We start from the raw sequence: 20,608 nt of genomic DNA on the forward strand, positions 1-20,608 counted from the left end.
TCCATGGGCCGCAGCCTCCTCCAGGCCACATCCACCTGCTCCACCGGGGGCTCCTCCACCGGCTCCAGCATGGAGATCTGCTCCGTGTGGGATCCATGGGCTGCAGGGGGACAGCCTGCTCCACCAGGGGCCTCTCCACAGCCCGCAGGGGAGCTGCTGCTGCGTGCCTGGAGCACCTCCTGCCTTCCATCTTCACTTATCTTGGTGTATGCAGGACTGTTTCTCACTCCTCTCTCTCTCTCTCAGATGCTGGAGTGCAGCAATTATTTTTCTCTTTCTTAAATCTGCTCTCACAGAGGCACAACCAATGTCACTCATTGGGTCGGCTCTGAACAGTGGTGGGTCCCTCTTGGAGCCGTCTGGAGTCTGCTTTTATCTGACACAAGGCAGCTTCTGGACTCTTCTCTCAGAGGCCACCGTTGCAGACCCCTGCTACTAAAACTTGTCATATAAACCCAACACAGATGCAAATTAAACAGCAGCAGGAAGAATGGTTTACCACACGGGAATAAAGTGAACCAGCCAGGCCTGTCTTTGAAAGATTGGGAGAGCTTTATCCCTTGCTTGTTCTGCCTACATCTCAAATTATGACAGCATGCTCATGCAGAAATGCATGGAATTCTCCATGCTCAGCACAGTGAGTAAGACATATTTCACAATTAATGCTGACCTGACGCAAGTTAGGTGGCATTACAAAGGAACTTAGAACTGGCATCCAAATTCAGTACATCTCTAGATAAAAGAGCGTCCTCAAAGAAAGACATCTCAAATATATCTCTTTTCTGAGGAAGGTAAAGATTACCTTTCTTTTAGAGAAAATAGTATGGACTTAACCACAAACTTAATAGTTAATTTGCATACATTCCTGGAAATGTCAGTATTGACTACATATTTTAGACAAAACTTTTTGAGGCTAGTACCTTGTTGAAGCCACATTTTGGCATCACCTAACACATCCAGTCTCCATCCAGTTCTCAAACAAGAAAGTCTCATGTTGGGCCTTTCCATTTCAGATATATTGTGTCTATGCATGTTCTGTGCCATGGCAATGAAGTAAAAATGTGTCTTCCTGGGGGAATTTTTTCTTATCCTTTTAAGTTCAAATTTAGCCTTACTAGTACTTACTGAGGTTTCCTTCCACTCTGGATAATCGCTGGGTGACACGTTTTAATAAGTTTACTTGCAGCTGTCTGTTGTGTCTGGCAGAGAACATCTCATGGCTCAGCTAGGAAGGTGGCTGGGGCTTTGGTGGGAAGCTAATTTTTTATTTAAAATAAGCAAACAAAACACATGAAGGAATTTCTGTAATATTTAAACAAGGTTTTATGTGTTCGTAAATACCAGGCAAATCACCTTTGGTGTCAATAGATGAAGGTAAGGGATATAATTGTCCCACTATATAGAGCAGAGAAGTTTGGAACTAGCAGATCAACAGTAATATTCACCAGCTGTAGAGCTGAACCCCTATACACATTTGTAGCAGACCATTGATCCAATGTCCTTTACAACTTCACAGAACCTGCACCTCCAGCTAGCTTTGAAGTAGGTCCTTCAGTGTGGATTTAAGTACTCACTTCAGACTACTAGTTAGCTAAAAAAGTTGGACAAAACAAGCAATTAACATGGCTGAAATCAAAGCTCAGAGCTGTTTGTTCATTAGTCCTGTAAGTTATGCTATGACTAGAGGGCATTTATGAGAATAAACAATCTATTATACTGTAAGAATAAATGAACTATTTAATCCGTAAACCTTGTCCAAATATACTTCTGCACTAATGCAGCCTTGCAGCAAATACATCATAAAGAATGCATTGTATTATTTTTCAGTCAGGAAAGTTGTTGAGGCACGTGCTTACCAAAGCAGAAGAAACCCCCCCACAATTCAGGTGGAAACAGTTAGAGACCTGCTGCTCCACCTGGACTGTCACAAGTCCATGGGGCCAGATGGGATCCACCCAAGGGTGCTGAGGGAGTTGGCAGATGTGATTGCTGGGCCGCTTTCCATCATCTGTCATCGGTCACGGTCATCCGGAGAGGTCCCAGATGACTGGAGACTTGCTAAGGTGACGCCCATCTATAAGAAGGGCCGTAAGGAGGACCTGGGGAACTACAGGCCTGTCAGCCTGACCTCGGTGCCAGGAAAGGTGATGGAACAGCTCATCTTGAGTGCAATCACACAGCATATGTGGGACAACCAGGGGATCAGGCCCAGTCAGCACAGGTTCATGAAAGGCAAGTCCTGCCTGACCAACCTCATATCCTTCTATGACTGGGTGACCCATCTGGTGGATGAGGGAAAGCCTGTTGACGTAGTCTCTTCAGTAAGGCCTTTGACACGGTCTCCCACAGTATTCTCCTAGAGAAGCTGGCAGCCCATGGCTTGGGCAGGTACGCTCTTTGCTGGGGTAAAAACTGGCTGGACGGCCGGGCCCAGAGAGTGGTGGTGAATGGAGTGAAATCCAGCAGGCAACTGGTCACCTGTGGTGCTCCCCAGGGGTCGGTGTTGGGGCCCATCCTCTTTAATATCTTTATTGATGATTTGGACGAGGGAATTGAGTGCACCCTCAGTACGTTTGCAGACAACACCAAGTTGGGGGGAAGTGTTGATCTGCCGGAGGGTAGGAAGGCCCTGCAGAGGGACCTGGACAGGTAGGTTCAATGGGCAGAGGCCAATGGGATGAGGTGCATCATGGCCAAGTGCCGGGTCCCGCACTTTGGCCACAACAACCCCATGCAGCGCTACAGCCCTGGGGCAGAGTGGCTGGAAAGCTGTGCAGAGGAAAAGGATCTGGGGGTGCTGGTTGATGCTCGCCTGAACATGAGCTGGCAGTGTGCCCAGGTGGCCAAGAAGGCCCACGGCATCCTGGCTTGTATCAGGAATAGCATAGCCAGCAGGAGCAGGGAGGTGATCGTCCCCCTGTACTCTGCTCTGGTGAAGCCTCACCTCGAGTGCTGTGTTCAGCTGTGGGCCCCTCGCTACAAGAAGGACATTGAGGCCCTGGAGCATGTCCAGAGCAGGGCTACGAAGCTGGTGAAGGGCCTGGAGCACAAGTCCTGTGAGGAGCAGCTGAGGGAACTGGGGGTGTTTGGTCTGGAGAAGAGGAGGCTCAGGAGAGACCTTATTGTTCTCTACAGCTACCTGAAAGGAAGGTGTGGGGAGCTGGGGGTCGGCCTCTTCTCACAGGTAACTGCTGATAGGACTAGAGGGAATGGCCTCGAGTTGTGCCATGGGAGGTTTAGGATGGAAATTAGGAGAAAAAACACAAAGCCCTGAAGAGAAGGCTCTGGGGAGACCTTATAGCAGCCTTCGAGTACCTAAAGGGGGCCTACAAGAAAGCTGGAGAGAGACTCTTTGTCAGGGGAAAATGATAGAACAGGGGATAATGGCTTTAAAATAAAAGAGGGTAGATTTAAATTAGATAAAAGGAAGAAATTCTTTACTACAGCGGTGGTAAGGCACTGGACAAGGCTGAAGCTGTGGATGCCCCATCCCTGGAGGTGCTCAAGGCCAGGCTGGATGGGGCTTTGGGCAACATGGTCTAGTGGGAGGTGTCCCTGCCCATGGCAGGGGGTTTGAACTGGATGATTCTTGAGGGTCCCTTCCAAACCGAACCATGCCATCGTGTGATTTAATGTAGTAGTTGCTACTTTGAGATGCTACATTTCTGGAATAATTCTGCAGGAATGCATTCTGCAGTGTTTTAAGTCAATGCTTAGAAAAACACCTCACATCCAAAAAAACACTTCTTGGACACAGAACCCCCCAAACCACCGCTGCTCCTTTATTTTATTATTTATCTGGTTCCTGCTAAGCACACAGCCCTCCGCGCCGCCTCTGGGTATCAATCAACCCCATTACTCCTGCCCTGTGCGGGGAACCACCACCCCCCGAGCCCCGTGAGGCGAGAGCTGAGCACGCCGCCCTCCTCCCCCTCCGCAGGGCAGGCCTGACGGGGGATTTTCCTCTCTCGCAGGCAGATCCCGCCCAGCCCAGCCCGCCTCCGCCCGCCCGCCCGCGGGCTGCTGGCGCGGAGCGGCGACAGCGGGGCCGAGCCGTGCCACACGCGCCTCACGCCTCGCGCGGCACCACCGCCACCGCCGCACGGACCTCACGGGCCTCACGTCCCCCTGCAGCCGCCACGCGCCCCGCCCTCCCCGCCCCTCATTGGCCCGCGCCCCGCCCGGGCCCTCCTGCCATTGGTGGCAGCGCGCGGTGCACGGGCTCGGCACGTTCCTCGGCGGCCGTTCCGCGGCGGGCAGGGCGTGGACGGCGGCGGAGCCAATGGGAGCGCGGCGGGGGCGGGGCTCGCGGCCGGGCCTGGGCAGGGGGCGGCTCGTGAGGTAAACAGGCGCGCGGGCCCGGCCGGGAGCGGGCCGAGGGGAGCGGGCCGAGGGGACGGCGGGCCGCGGCCGGGTGAGCGCTGAGGGAGCCGGGCTGAGGGGAAGGGGAGAAAGGGAGGGAAGGGGGGGAAGGGGAAGGGTGAAGGGGAGGAAGGGGAAGGGGAAGGGGAAGGGGAAGGGGAAGGGGAAGGGGAGGAAGGGGAAGGGGAAGGGGAAGGGACCCGCGTGGTTTGTGCCCCGCGTGGTTTGTGCCCCTTAGAGCCCGTCTGCCAGGTGTCCGCCTTACCCTGGGCAATCACTGGAAAAATACTCAGCCTTCGGCCGTGCTGCATAAATTTGCTGGTCTAGTCTTATTTTCCTTTTCCTCCGGGAATGTTCCTGCTTGAGGATGGTTATAGAATAAATATTAGCTTTCCCGAGCTTGTTTGTGGCTGAAATGGAGGAGGAGAAAAATAACATGAGACCTCAAGCCTTGGTAATGTATCCGAGGGAATAATCATACTTTTCACGGGCTTGTGGAGCCTCTGTAACAAAGTCATCAGGGATTAATGGGCTGGTGCATAGTTCTAAACAGGCACTGAGCAAGCAGACTATAAATAACTGCAGATATAAAAGTTTGGCTGGTATTCGCAGTTCCTGACCATCCGAACTTCTGCAGAACTGTTACATAATGGCACTATTTCTGATATCCCACTCTGGTCAGATTGCACCCAGCAAGAATGCAGGTGGGGAACTTTTTTTTTGCAGTCCTTCTGGGTGATGGAAATCCAAACTTCTCGGTAAGCTGTATGGAAAAATAAAGAAGTTACAAAGCTGCATTTTATAAAAACGAAGCAGACTTTTACTTAGCGTTTAAGCAAAAAGAAATGTAAAAGGATACAAAAGATTTTTATTTTAATAACCTACAGTATACTTTTTCTGTAAAGAATTAGTGTAATAACTTTTGGCCTTTGTTTCCTCGGTTGCTCGTCCTTAGATTGCTTCACTAAGCTGGGTATGTTCCTTGAGCATATGCAAAATGATTCTTAGCATGAGGTGCAGAAAGATAATGGTCAAAATCAATAGCAGATTGATCAGCAACTTCAGAAGGGGTTCAGAAATTGCTCTGAGTCAAAGGCTAAAAGCGGATAGGTATCCGTCATTTAGAGAGAGCGTGGGGGTCTTGCATTTTTGTGCCATGTCATAAGTACTTTGTCTTGCACGTTTGTGCCATGTCGTAAGTTCTTCATCTCTCATTTTTACCTAGATAGAAAAGAGTCTAGCTGTGGCTCATGTGCTTACCCATCTGCTTGCTGTTAGACCTGAGGACTTAAAGTATTTACGAAATGCAGGAATTTCTTTACTGTTAGCAATGACCTTAGTAGCCTTAAATAAGATATGCTTAAAATAAGCAGTTGTATATTGGTCAGTCTTAATCAACTGGGGGGGGGGGGGAAGGTGGAATAGGTGACCTCCTGAGTGTCTCCTTTTTAAAAATAAAGTGGTGTGATAAGTAGAAGAAAAGGTCAGAAGATGTGGAGAATTCCCTTACGTGTTTACCATCTGAGTGTTGATTGCCTTGTTTCATTGCTGTCAAGGACAATTCTGCGCTGGGCAACGCAGCTCTGGTTGTTTCATTTGTGATATTTAGAGCAGGTTAATAATAGCTCGTATGGAATCTTTGCAGCAGGAACAGAGCTTGTTTTGGCTTCTAGTCCTCCAACAGTCCTTGTACAGGCAAGTGGTGGACTGTTGTTTCACACCTTGTTTGTCGAGTTACATTATGTTTCTAGAAAGTGAAAGGGAAGAGGGGTAGTAGTTTAAGCCTTAGTTTCTAACTTTCCTTATGTTTAACTGCTTGGCTGGTGAATGAACTTATTTGTAGGCAAAGATTTTTTTTATTTTTTTTTTCTGTGCTTTTAAAAATTGTTTTAATATGGAAACTAGGGGTGGTGTGTTCATCATGTTCTTTTATCTTGTGTGTCATGGTATATTCTGGATTGGTTCCGCTGACTTGCTAAACACATCTCAGTGTTGTACAGATGGTAGCTTATACTTACAAAGTTCTATTACTGTGTTTGTTTCGCCCCTACAATTTTTTTTTTGTGTGTGTAGATTAGATCTTCATGTAGCCTCTTTATTGCTGTTTAGGTCTCCTTTTTCACCAATTACACAGTGGATTTTTGGGCATGCTGATTAAATGTACTGTAAAAGCACTTAGTATTCTGAAATGTCATAGTGCTCAGCAAGAGAGTAATCGGGACTGGGAAAGAGGTAATTGGGTAGTAAGTAAAATGAGTGTTTCTTTCACAGAACTCTCCTAAAATTAGGAGTCATAAATTTTGTTACGTATCGAAGTGTTGTACATATCACTATCACTATGGGAAGTTTGGGGTTTTCAGAGGCTTTCAAGTTGTGTAAAGCTTTGACTTTTCTAGTCAGGAAAAACAGTATGTTGATTCTGTATTGTATGGAATATGATCTCACAAAATCTGTGCAGTGAGAGCACAAATAATCCTAGATTGTAGATCGTGTATTATCTTTGAGAGCTTGCAGATTAGGCCTAGTGGTGAGTTATGAGCTGTACAGAGCTCACTGCGCTGATTTACCGTAGTGTCAGAGATATCCCTCTGTATGATCACTAGTAGCTTAACTAAACAACTTGCCTGAGGACTGTGGCAGAGCTGTTATGTAGATGCTGATAGGCCATGCTCCCTTTCAGCACTGAGGTCACAGAACGGTGGAGGCTGGAAGGGACCTCTGGAGTTCATCGGGTCCTACTGCCCTGCTCAAGCAGGGGCACCTAAAGCCCATTACACAGGACTATGTCCAGGCAGCTTTTGAAGACCTCCAAGGAGGGAGACTCCACAGCCTCAGGTGCCAGTGCTCGGTCACCTGCACAGTCGAGAAGTGCTTCCTAATGTTTAGATGGAACCTCCTGTGTTCAGTTCTCCGCCCGTTGCCTCTTGTCCTGTCACTGAGCACCATTGAAAAGAGGTTATCTCTGCCTTCTTTGCACCCATGTATCAGGCATTTATACACATCTATAAAATCCCTCCTAAGCTTCCTCCAGGCTGAACACTCCCAGCTCTCTCAGCCTCTCCCCATAGGACAGGCTGTTACTCCCCAGGTGCAGGACTTTGCAATTCTCCTTGTTGAACTTTGTGAGATCCTTGTGAGCACACCTTTTCAGCCTGTCAGGGTCCTGCAGGATGGCAGCATGACCTTCTGGTGAGTCAGTCATTCTCCAGAGTTTTATGTCTTCTGCAAATATAGAGGGGGGGGCATTCTATCATATTGTCCGGGTTGTTAATGAAGGTGTTAAACAGGACTGGACCCAATATTGACCCCTGGGGTACTCCACTTGTTACTGGCCCCCAACTAGATGCGCCACTGGCCGCTACCCCCTGGGCCCAGCTGTTCAGCCAGTTTTTGATCCGACTCCCTGCCTGCTCATCCAGCCCATACATCAGCAGCTTCTCTATGGCTGTCTTATGGGGGACAGTGTCAAAAGCCTTACTGACGTCTAGGAAGGCATTATCCACTGCTCTCCTGGCATCCATCAGGCTGGTCATTTCAGTGCAGAACCTTATCAGGTTGGTCAAGCATAACTTCCCCCTGCTGAATGCATGCTGACTACACCTGGTGATTTTCTTTGTCTGGAAATGGTTTCATCACCTTTGCTTCCCTAAGGATTTTGAACTCCACCATTTCATGGTCACTGCAGCTGTGGCTGCCTTTGACCTTCACGTTCCCAACAATCACCTCCTTTTTAGTGAGAATTAGATCAATTCATGCCTTCCTGCAGCAGTCTCCTTTGCCTCTTCTTCAATCCTATAATTTTCTTCTTCTTACAGAAAGATTCTGACACAGCCAGAACAAGAAACATTACCAGCTCCTTAGCTATGTGAACTAAGGGGGCTATGAATAGACTAGTATGTGTTGTAAGTTACTAAATTTGAACATAACCCTGGTCTCCTGGGCAATGTTGAAAGGCATGGGATCTGCATAGATATGCACACCTCCAGGATCAATAGTGGGAGGCCGAGGTGTTTGACCTGCTGTTCACAATGATAACAGGTGTTATGTTCAGTGTGCAAGTCTGTGCCAGCCATAGATGAAAATGCGTAGTACCTCTTGCTGACTTTTTAAGTAGTGACTTAAGACATAGCGTGCGTGTTTCTGTCTCTGTCTACAAAAAGGATTATAAGAAAAAGGTCATCTTATACCTGAGGAAGATAGATTTATAGTAAAGTTATAGGGTGTGTCTAGTTTTCCAAGAAGGTTATTATTCTAATCAGATTTTTTGTATACCTTTGCTTGTTCATCATTTAATCCTTCAGATGTGTCTGTTAACAATATGTTGGTAAGATGCTGGCTATGAATCCTAGTTTCATTTTGCTCTATGGTTTTTTGTTGTTTTAAGTGCACTTGAATTCTGGACTGTATGCTGTAAGGGTCGGTTTGCTTAGGAGAGAGCACTATTTCTCTTCCCAGCTCTGGCACTGACATGTTATGTAACTTTGGGTAAATTACTTGCTGACTTCCCTGTGTAATAGAGAACATAGAAAACGGTCTCATTTCTGTAGCTCTTTGCGATGTACTAGTGAAGACTTGATACCTCTTTAAATGCAAGAGGAAAAGCTTTCATTTTCTCAAGAATATGGTCTTAAGTAATGGTGTGTTTTATTCGAAAGGAATCTCACTTGTTTGCGAGATGGAGCTTTTTATTGCTTTCCAGTTTCCAAATTGCATTCTGTGTGCTTTAAGAAAAGTAAAACTTGAAATAAAAAAATTACAAAATGATAGTGTATGTAGAAAAACAAAACAAAAAAAACAACCCACAACTGCCAACTGATAGCCTCCCTCCTTCCTACTTGGCATTCAAGTTCAGAGCACGAGCTCCACAGGGAGCCCTGTCGGTTGCCTGCGTAAAGCCTCACGCTATGAAGCTGTGCAGGTCCGTGTGTATCAGGCAGGGCACCGAATGCAGTGGTCTCTTCTCTCCTAACTGGTAAAGTGACTCAGAGAGCATAAAGCTACTCTGCAAACATGGACAGAGAGGTTTGTCATGTTTGTTTTCTGTTTGAAGTGCAAACATTTGGATTTGATCAGTAGAGCTTTAGTGTAACATTCTTGTAAATGCTCCAGGTTAGAGCTCTTGTACTGTGGAAAATTTGCTTTTTGAAGGGATACTGTATAACAACACTGACAGAGGGATGTCTTGGAACTTGTTAACTGTGTCAATTGTGGTTTTGTCCAAGTTTGCCATAAAAACAAAAGTGTAAATTCAGCTTGTACTAGTTCAGTGTGTTAAATGTATGCTTCAAATATGACATCTACCCAAATCTAATGTTAACTTGTGTGTTTCAGTCATGCTCCATTTTTGTTTTAATGAACAATTGTCCATGCTGCTGGATAAAGGATCCACATGCATAAAAACCAACTTTATTCACAGTATTTTTGAGAATTATTCACGTGATTAAAGCTACACTTGTGCTTACAGCTTTTGAGCTATATAGAGGATTATTATAAGTAGTGTCCAGTGCATAAAAAGGAGGGAAAAACAACAACAAAACCCAATAGCTTTGTGTGGCTGGAGCTGAGTCAACTGTGGATGAAGATGACAGGCCTGCAGTAGCCCTCCACTAGGGTTAATGGTCGGGATTAATGTGATTATTTGTGAAATTAAATTACTGCTAGGTTGTAGCACAACAGAGCTTTTGATCTGTTCACGAGGAATAGATCGTGCAAGGACTGCTGCTTTTGTTTGTATTACCTTGGTGGAGGAAGAGGGGACTGTAAATGCTGCTTTGCATCAGTGCTGGTTGCAATGGGGATTGGAAGAAACAGCCTCGTAATTCCAGGATCAAAGGATAGTGGAGTAAAGTGTGGCACTTCTTACATCCAGAAACCCGCCTTTCTGAAAGGAAAAATGGTGAATGATGGGTAGTGGCTTGATAGCCCCTGCTTTGGAGAGTTTATACTCCAGTTAGAAAAGCAAACCTGTGTCACCACAGCCACGATGCAACAGAGCAAGAAAAAGTGTGAAAATGGCATAAACCCTTCCTTGCCTGGATAGTGTATTTTAAAGACCTTAGAATGAGGTAATTGAAACTTTTTTTTTTTCGGTCCCCCAATTGCAAATACTTATTTTATTGGAGCAGGAGCAGAACCCAGTCTTGGGGAAAAGTGAGTGAGTTTTAGCCTTAAAATCAAGACAAATCAGATCTACATCAGTGTAGTGGGAAACGTGTGCCTGGAACAGAATTTATTAGTGTATTGTATTGAGACTACTATAGGGGAAGTGAACCGTAATGAGGGAATGCACTCTCTTGCTAGGATTTTAATTGTGAATGCATTATTTCTACATTTCTGTCACTTGCCAGAAGTGGTTATGAAGCCTTGTGAATTCTGGTGGAAAGATGCATTTGTCTGCCAGGCAGCCCGCTTCTATCAGTGCACGTACTGCTGTTACAATGATTAGAGAGTAAGCAAGTTCTGCCTGCCTTTCAAAGGTGTTTGTCTTGAATTGCATTGGAAAACTTTGTGCAAGGGTAGTTTTAAAGTTCCTTTCAGAGACTTGAATTTAGTTTAAGGAGGCTTGAATCAAAGCCACGGGGCAGAAGTCTAATAATTGAACTCTTAGTTCTGTTGCAGGTCAGATCTTTAAACAAATTTCCTCTGAAGTGGAAACATACATGAGATGCAAGGAGAGGGAAGAATGAAGGGATAAGCAAGGCACATCTTCACTGTAGTTTAAAGGAAAGAGATAAGTTACAGAACATCTTAATGAATAACACTTGTTTTGAAGTTACCGTAGTCTGCTGCTGAGCTTAGGGCCGTGGAAAAAATGTGCAGAGTACCTGGTCACTTGTATCTTGTTTGTGGTTTTGGGTTTTAAAAATGTTTTATTACATCTATTTTTTTTAATTTCATATTGTTGCCACAGCTACTTTAGCGTTCATGGTGTGGGTGGTTTTAACACTGATTCCAAGATTATAGTCCTTGTTTAGATACAATGAAGATAACAGTGATTGTGATGATGGAAAATAGGAAGGGGGAGGGCACAGAGATTGCATTACATGCTTATGAAGGAAACAGTGTGAACAATTATCTGCCTTACTATTTGTACTGTCTGATGTTTTTCATTTTTAACTCATTTAAAAGAGAAGTTGGAGATGATGTAGGCACTTAAAATTACCTAGAGGGGAATGTGGGCTAGTGCAAAACTGCTCTGTGGTGGTGGGCCTGTATGGGGCTTGTTTGTTTATTTAAATTGACAGTAGATGAATGTCTTTCTTGTGGGGATAGTAAACTGTTGGTGGTAGAGAAGTAATTCCTCTGTGCTGAGAGAGCTGTATTTTTGGAAGAAAGTTTTCAAAAATACTTCTGGTGTATTTCTGTAGGATTAGAAGTCTCCCTGTGCTTAATCTCTGTCCTGTGTATGTGTTTGTGTATACATACACATGTAATGTGCACATATGAATAGGATTTTGGGCTGTACAAGCACCTAGAAAAAAAACATGGAATAAGAGAATGGTCTGTGTGTCTGCATAAGCACACGCTAACAGTGGAAAAGAAGAGGAACAAATGAAGACATGTTTTGAAAACAGTACAAATATAACAATTTATTTGTTGCCTGTTGTGAGGCTTTTTGTTCCTGTGCTTGGGTTACTTGTTACACTTGCTTAATCCTGCAGTCCAGTAGTCTGGTATGCTGAAGAAGGAAGGAAATGTGGTTATTTACCGAAGGACAGTGGCTTTTTGGCAGGTGGTTATTGCACACAGGAGTCTCCCAGGCAGCTTTCGTTACTACCTGATTTAGTTTTGTGGCACTGCAGCAGGGCTCAAAGCCTTGTGCGATGTCAGGAGGCTGTTTACCTACCAGTGGTCCATCTAACCCACATCAGCCCTCCCACCTGCCATGTGAATTTTGCCCAGTGTCCAAGGGTGGTGTGGTTCTAGCCTCCTCAGTGATGTGCTGCCCTTTCCTTGCTAGAAGTTGTGGGCGCTTTCCATAGGTTAATTCAACGGAGATCGTGCCTATTCTTGGAAAACAGCTGGTAATTGACATTTGTCAGCTTTCTGATCCAGGTTTGCAGGCACTCTGATAGCTTGTGCAGATGTGACCAACTTGTCCATGTCCATACAGAAAGGCCTCTTCTTTGCCAGTGCTAGGTAATGAGTCCTCAGGAGACAAGTCAAGTGTAACATAAACTTCATATGCTAGGACCAATTGTTTGAAACAACCTCTTTAAATCACTTTGATAGAGCTTGCTTATGCCTTTTTTTTTTCTTGTTTTAGTAGTAGCATGAATAGAGCTTAGCGTAAGAAAAAAACATATCTTGCCTTCTGTCTGTACTGGGTATTCATGTGTGTGTATTGTTGTGGTTACATACCAGTCTTCTGTTGCTCTCTTTGTTTTCATGTTTCCCGTCTGTCCTTGTGCTCATTTTTTTCATTGAAGAAAGAAGATAATTCTACTAATTCTTGGTTACTTTTTGTGTATAGTCTTTTTCCCTTCGTGATTATCTAGCAGGTGTTTTCTTTCATGCTTTCCCCTTCTGGCTGCAGTAACCTCATTAGTGTCTTCTTTCTAAGCCATTTTCAGGATAACTGACCCATGTGTCCTGCTAAGTGTGGGATCTACAAAACTAGATTTTTTCCAGTTGGGGAAAATGCCTCCAGTATCATTCAGTTCAGTTCTTGTTGCGCTTAGCTCCCACCTTCATAGCACTTGATAAAGCATATAGACATTAGCCGAATGTTCTTTTCTCTTGATGTCTGTTGCCAAAGGAGTAATAATTTCTGTGTGCGCGCGTTTGTTTCCTCTGCATTTTCCTGTCCTTGCTTTGTCAGGTAAAGGTGAGGACTTGGTGCTCAGAAGATGAGGAACTGGAAGTAGATAGCTTACAGATAGAATTCTGTTTAAATAGCAGGAATATGGTTTTGATTTTCCATGTATGCTTCTCAGCCTTTTATGCTAGTAACTCTCCTTGGGGTTTTCTGCATTCTTTATTGAGCCATGCCTTGTCTTTGTGCTTGAGCTGTGGTTTCCTTTCAGTTTATTAGCTACCTGCAGGGAATCTGTGAAAGGTGGTTGAAAACAGCAAGTCAGTTGCCTGTAGACTTCCGTTTGCTACACAGAGGCTGCTACTTCAGCAAGCGAAGAGGTGTGGGGCTGAATGGTGCATTGTAATAGCCCATCCTTCCGCTGTGCAGCATAGGAACGTGTTGCTGATGCTTCTGGGCTAAGAAACCACTTGCATGATACCTAGATGGCTGTAACCACTGTGTGTAGGAAAGTGAGGATGGTAGCATGGATGTCAGAAGATTATCAGGAGCAAATGAGCCAAGTGCCATCTTTTATAGCCAAAGACTATAAAGGAGAATTGTTTGTCTTTTGCTTCATAATATATTTCACAATGGGGATTGTGCACAATATGATATAAAAGTGCATTTTGTAGCATTAAACTAGTGGTTAAATGCTACAGAGATTCAGAAATAACAGTTGTTACAGGTCTGGAGTTTAGGGATAGGTTTTGTAAGGTTAACCACAGAATAATGACTGGGGTCAACTTAATTTTTATTTTTACAGCTAACACACTAAACCTAGATGTGCTGCTAATGTTTGACTATCTTTCTAACAACCATGCTTTAAAGCATGTAATATATAATACTTGCTTCCTGGCTATAGCAATTATTCCTGATTTTGATCACTGCTTAACAGGTGTTAATAAATGTCAGTGTACCTACCTAGGACATGACTTAAATTTGTGGTCTTGGTAGTGCTTGGTACCTGTTGAAGCCAGATTTTTACAAAAACTCTGAGAGAATATTCTACAGGTAAGGGTGAAGCTTAGGCAGCATCTTGTGCTGGTAGTATGCCTCCATATTCTATGTCAGAAATCACGGATGTAGATGCAAGTCCTGGACCCTCCAAACTGCTTAAAACCCTACAGTCAATAATCCTTGCTGTGCTTGAAAGATGTGGGAGATAAGTGAAATAATAATAATAATCAGGTGAAACTCTCCCTTGCAAAATGGTTTTGGTATCCCAGCCAGCCCTGATTTTCTTTTACATGAATGACAGTGATAAATGAGAGCCAGTGTCCTGAGCCTAGCTGTCACTGGAGATAAAGGAGTTGGTGTAACTTGTTCTTCTCGCACCATCCTGCATCCTACAATTCCTGGTTTGTATCTGAAGATGCTGGAATTGCACTAACTGCTGTGAATCTAAGATGGAGTGCCTCTCAGATAGGAAGGGATATGGAGTGAAAAGGTACAGCACTGCGGTGCGATGCATTCCAAATGGTGCGCAAGGCTGCGGTAGGTGGGTGTTCTGAGCCTTGTTACGTTTACAGCTGAAAGTAGCAGAACGAGGTACAAGTCAGGGACTGAGTGGATTCCTTTGGAGGACAGACAAAGCTTACTGATTGGCATGGGAGTGAAGAAATTCAGCTATGTAAAATGAGCAGGTATGGCTCCAGGGCAGTAATGGGATGTGGCAGCCATCAGTATGCTTCATCTGTGTTATCAGGCACTGAGAATACGTTCCATGGCCTGATAATCAAAAGTTGAATTCTAGTGCTTTAATCCTTTTTAAACATTTGGGAGGAATTAAGACAGCCTTTGCAGTGTTGCTGAAATTTATCTGTCTTTGATTCCTCCATTCAATGGTAACTTGAATACTTGTGTCAAGTCCTGGAACGCTGCCCTAACTCATGAACAGTCACAGTCAGAGGAGTGACACCTTACCTTTGCCTGGTAAGGTGACAGCCAACTGTCATTCCAGCTGGCTGAAGTGTTATCTGAGCTGCAGACAAATTCCTATGGTGGCTGGTTGTCAAAGGGAAACGAAATTGTCTGGTACATACTGCTCTGGCTCTTAAGTGATTTGAACCTAGTTGCAAACTTGTTCCTTGACCTGTTGCCTTTTTTTTTCTTTTTCACCTTTCAGCAGAGAAAGAAATAAGTCATGGCGGGGGATGCCATCATGATCATGAGAGGTTTGACAAAGCTCAGTAAGGCCGTCCTGGAAACCCAAGCAGGACAGCTACGGCAGGTGATCCTTGGTGGCGATGCGGTTACTGTTGCAAGGAGTCTCCAGGCTGCTGCTGAACAGCAGTTTAGTTCTGCCTGGGGGAAAGTGCAGGTAAGAAAAGCTCTTGTGTGCATAGACTAGTATGATGTTCTGGCTCTTCCTCCAGGTACTCTGTGTTGTGAGAGGGCCTAGGAAATGCTGTCATGAACCAGAACCTAGCTCTGTGAAGCGCGAGGTAACTAATGCAGATGTTAGAACATGCCAGGAATTCTCCAAGGCTTCTGTAGTGTGTTGTAGGTGCTTGGACAGGAATGCAAGGTGATGGTTACTGTTATGGTGGAGTGTGCTGGTTTCCATTACTCATTGTTTAAGGCATGCTTCGCTCGCTTTGTCTTGTCAAAGATTAAGTGCTTGGAAAGACTGGTCAGCGGTCTCCCTGAGACTTCATTCATTGATTACCTCAAGTTTGAGTAAGTGAATGAGCTCTTCTAGAGTGAATTGCAATTATTTCAGTGTTACTTCCTTTTTTTTTTTCCATAGAACTGGTACATGTGATATATTCCAGAACAGCTCGGGGTCAGGTGTTTGCATGTTTGTCACTTGCAGCTGAGGCTGGATTTTCAGAAAAAAATGGCTTTCAAATAAGGAACATAAGGAAAGCCACACACTTTTTTTTTTTTTAAGCAGTGGCTTCTCTTACCAGACATGAGGATGGATATATAAGAGCTTCACATTTGCTGTGTTGCCATCTCTTGGAAAAAGTGGGGCTTGTCTGTGGAAAAGAACTTCAATAAATCAAGATCAATCATCATTTAGAATGACATTGTAGCCCAGATCATGATTTTGAAGCAAAAACTAATGGGTGAGGTTTTGATGATATTTTATGCAATGCTTGGACTGTCATGACAGTTGCCTATAGCTTCAATCCTAGAATCTGTGCCTGTGTTACCTTTGTCATATTTAAGTCTGCAATAGCTTTGTCTTGAGAAATACCCTAAGACTTAAATATGACAAAGGTAACACAGGCACAGGGATAGTGCTTTGTTTTGCCTTCGTCTCCCTTTTGCATTCAAGAAAAGAGAATGTTCTCTTGTTTCTATGTATGTTTCTCTGCACAATGTTCTATGCATGAGTTGCTTGAGAAACTGCTGCTAAAACAGCTTTTTTTGTAAGAAATTGCAAATGTTCAAATGTTTCAAATGTTCAAGCTGTAAGTTTTTTCTGTTTTGAAGAGGAAAGCTTTTATATTAAGTGAATGTTTCATTTTTCTTGATCTATGGCAAGGCTTTGGCTGTCTGATATTCTTTTAAAATTTATGTATGGAAGTAGAGAGGCCTTCATGCTTGAAATCATCCGTCAGTGCTTGGCCACAGTCCCCATTTTAAACAGATTTCTCCTCTGCCTTCACTGATGTTGAGGCTCAAAATATCGTGAGACCTACTGAATAACAGGAAAGACTATGTTCTGTTTTTCTTCTGTAAAGAGGGGAAATGTAATTAGTGTTTAGGAAAGAGTCTAAAATACGCTGCCTGCTTAACCTGACCACAGCAGAACTTTAAATCCTGTCGATTTGCTATAATCATCCACAGTTCTTCCTTGGCATTGCTGCTGCTGAGGTAGAATGGACATTTTCTGTTAGAATATGTGGAGTAGCAAGTAGGAGTTGCTCTGCTGCTGACTGATTTTATTTTTTAACTTTTTTTCCCTGCATTCAAAAGTCATAGAATCATCTAGGTTGGAAAAGACCTTCGAGATTGTCAAGTCCAACCTTCAACATGACCTGCTGAGTCCCCTCCTTCCCTGACAACTGGATTTTGTTTACAAAAATTTTTTTGAATGCATTCTGCTTCACTGAAATATCCCATCAATTTTGCAGAGTGGATGTGCGCTCAGTTGCATGACACAAAAGAAAGCACCAAGTACTTGTAACCCATTTGCTTAATGCTATCCGTGATAAGTAGCTTTTTTGCACTCATAGTGGTGATTTGTTTAGCACTTCCCACAGAACTACAGTGAGATCTTGTTGGCCAAACATAGTTAGTTACTTGAGAAACACGTAGACAAGGGAGGCATTCTGGGGACTTCTTCTTCCACTAATGGAACTACAGACAGTTTCAGAAAGCTTTAAGCAGCTCAGAATTACAAGATGTTTATACATACATTGTCTTGGTTTAACAAGAACCAGGACAATGTATCCAGTGGACTCTTCCAACAAGTGTAAACAAACTCAGAAGCACTGAGTTTGTCTGCACATCTGCTCTTGAGTATACAGCCATACACCCATACTGATGTTGCACAAAACCTCCTTCAAGTAGTTTTTGTATAAACTTGCACTCCCAAAATATTGTTTTGTCAAGGTTATTATAGGGCCAAGTAGTGAGTTCCCACGCATAGATAAATGCTCACTGTACAAAATTCAAACACAACTTCTACATAGAGGGACCGATATGTCTTCTCCAGTCCTTCTACATTGGCTTAATGAAGGTGCCAGAGCGGGAGATCTTTGTAACTCTGAGCAGATAAGGTGGTTACCAAGTACCAGATGACAGAGGACACCATGTATGTCTCTGAAGTAAAACAACAACAAAGAAAAACACCACCAAACCAACCAAACAAAAAAAACATGATGAGTTTATTATGAGTTGGTTTCCCTACCTACCCTCCTCAATTCTGAGCATTTGTGAAGTGTTAATTTCATAGTTATACATACTGCCTGAGCGGATACGCTGTAATGGAGCCCTGAATAAAACACAGACAATAATTAGATGATATATTTGTAGTCATATTTACATAGGTTTACACACCACTGGCACATTTGTCTGGTCTTCAACTTTACCTTTTCAAATGCTGCAGTTACCAGTAATTGTGATTTCTGTCTTATAAAGCCGCTACATTTATTTCAACAGAATCTTGACAGTCCTAGCATGAAAACTGTGCATGGAGATTTCAAACCTTCATTTCCCTAATAACAAAAGCACTCTCCGAGTTTTCTCCCAGATATCTTGGTAGTCTGTGTATCACCCGTTTTCTTTCTTATAGTGGAGTTTTAAAAGAATGAATACAATAAATTGAAATCCTTTGCTCTCCAAACCACAGTCCCATACAGTGGGGCAACTCTTGCAGGTCAGGACAGGACAGAACAAAACGGAAGACTATCAGGAGAAGCTTGCCTTGAGTATTGAGCAAGAGCTGTTATCCTTGCTCCAAGCACAGAATTTTGTTTGTTTGTTTGATGACTACAATCCCTTGGCCATGGAAGGCTTATCTTAATTGGTCTATAAATAGGTACCTGGTATTGCTTCAAGTAGCCTTGAGGCTAGATGCTATACATGCTATTCTGTATCTCCCATCACCTGTTGTTCCTGAGCAATGTATTGCTTCTAGTGATCTCTACAGTTAGTGACCCTTCTTGGCAGCGTGTGTGGAACAAGGCATTTCCAGTTACTGGTATTTGAGGAACTGTCAATTAATGAGTGCTATCAGTGTGGCTGAGAGACTGCCGGTGGTTCCAGGTGTCCTCCGTATCTCTTCTTTTTTCCTGGCTTTTATTGTGAATGTCTGCGGTGCCAGAGTCTACAAATTACTTGAGTAGAGACAGGACAGCCAAGCTGCATGCCCTTCTCTGAGGACCACGGATGAGTAGTGAGCAGGTTTAAGTTCTTTCCTTAAAGTATTTCTATTATTGTTTTCAGGAACTGGGCAAACAGCAGGAGAATTTAAGTGATCTGTCTGAGGATTTTGGGAAAGACTATGACTTCTCAGCCCGAGAGCCATCAGATGCTTCAAGGGACTTCTCTACTGCCTCTACCAAGCCTCACGAACAAAGCAGTGAAGGCCCATCTCACTCTTACACTACAAATGGACCTTTTAGAAATGTTGAGACTGGAGATTCTGGCCTCAGTCAGAAGCCATTCCCTCCCAAAATGGATGCAAGGTTATTTGGAGGCTTTAGGGACCCTGGAAATCCCTTCGCTACTGCCTTTGGACAAAATAGGGTTTTTCACCAGGATCATTCCTCTGTTGGTGGATTAACAGCTGAAGATATTGATAAAGCCAGACAGGCCAAAACAGGTTCAGAGCAGAAACCCTACAAACAGATGGTATGTGTTTGTTTTTGTTTTTCTCGGTTTGTTTTCAGTTAAGGGTTCTCAGTGCTATTGCTTCTATACTGGATTGTCCTTTACTCACCTTCTCCTGTGTTTCTTATTTTTTCCTCTTCTGCTGTTTCCTTTTGTAGAGGCAAAAGAAGGAAGTGTCAGTGCTCCTTCACTCTGATCTCTGTGATATTTGTTCTGGCAGTAGGTTTTCAACCTGCTTTCATCATATCTTCCTCCTCTACATCTGATATTTGAATGTGAGAGGATGTTTAAAATGCATACATAGGGTTAGAGTTGAACTTTACATTAACAAGAGCTCTCCATCCACTGGACTGTGAGGAGTCAATGTGTTGATTACTGTAATGAAGAGTCTGTAACTCACCCCAGTTCTTGGGCTGGAATATTGAGAAGCTATAGACAGCTGTGAGCTACAGAGGTCTGGAGAGTCTCTTAAAGGGTTTATCTTCCGTTTGAAGGACCCTGTCCCCTTTAGCTAGCAGTCTTGCTATGGCTGTGAAGAATGGATTGGACCTAAGCTTCTCTCAGCAGAGGCCGTGGCTTCCTGTACTATGTCTTGCAGCCCTCCTACAGGTGGAGAGATTGTTGTCTTTAGCATTAGTAGATTGGAGAGTAGCATAGATAACAATTGTTGCTTTAGGGCTTCATGCCCTTGTGCAAGACAGTGCAGAAAGCGTACAGCAGCATTCACAGTGGAGATGCCTGTCATCTGCTCTGATCTTTTTCCTCCTTCCCCAAACCCACTATTGGATGCTGCTGTGGGTTTACACGCTCAGGATATTGCTTCAATGAAACTGTATGCTTCTGCTCTGGCTGTTGTGTGTGAGGAAATTATCTATGGTCCTGTCAACCTGATCACTTTGCAGGAGTTTTAATTGCATGTGTGGAAGAGTTTGGGTTGGCATTGCACTGCTTCTCTAAGCTGACAATTAAAGGGCTGCTGAGGTAAAAGTGAAAATGGGCTTTCTAAACATGATTATTAGCTCCTCTGTCTTTCACATCCTCTTGTACATCTCAGTTTAACGCATGTTTCAGTTTAAGGCATACGTGTTTTGCAGTGTGCTCAGGTGAAAATCTGTTGGTGCATATGAGGCTTGGTGTTCAAGAACAGCTTTCTGTAGCACA

At 44.0% G+C, this 20,608-nt stretch overlaps 1 protein-coding gene across 4 annotated transcripts in view; it reads left to right on the plus strand.

Moving 5' to 3' along the window:
- Positions 1-4,258: 4,258 nt before the first annotated feature.
- COQ8A (coenzyme Q8A) overlaps positions 4,259-20,608 on the plus strand; it is a 39,499-nt gene continuing 23,149 nt past the window's right edge. The window contains exons 1-3 of one of the 4 annotated variants that reach the window (XM_050710150.1): positions 4,259-4,341; positions 15,285-15,479; positions 19,061-19,468. In XM_050710150.1, the coding sequence (XP_050566107.1) occupies positions 15,303-15,479; positions 19,061-19,468 (585 nt within the window). In that variant the 5' untranslated portion in view covers positions 4,259-4,341; positions 15,285-15,302. Of the gene's footprint in view, positions 4,415-4,600; positions 5,121-15,284; positions 15,480-19,060; positions 19,469-20,608 lie in introns of those variants that run through there. The other 3 variants (XM_035564828.2, XM_050710151.1, XM_035564836.2) reach the window with 3 other exon arrangements.

The sequence above is a fragment of the Cygnus atratus genome, chromosome 3 (genome assembly GCF_013377495.2).
Source record: "Cygnus atratus isolate AKBS03 ecotype Queensland, Australia chromosome 3, CAtr_DNAZoo_HiC_assembly, whole genome shotgun sequence".
Lineage (NCBI taxonomy): Eukaryota > Metazoa > Chordata > Aves > Anseriformes > Anatidae > Cygnus > Cygnus atratus.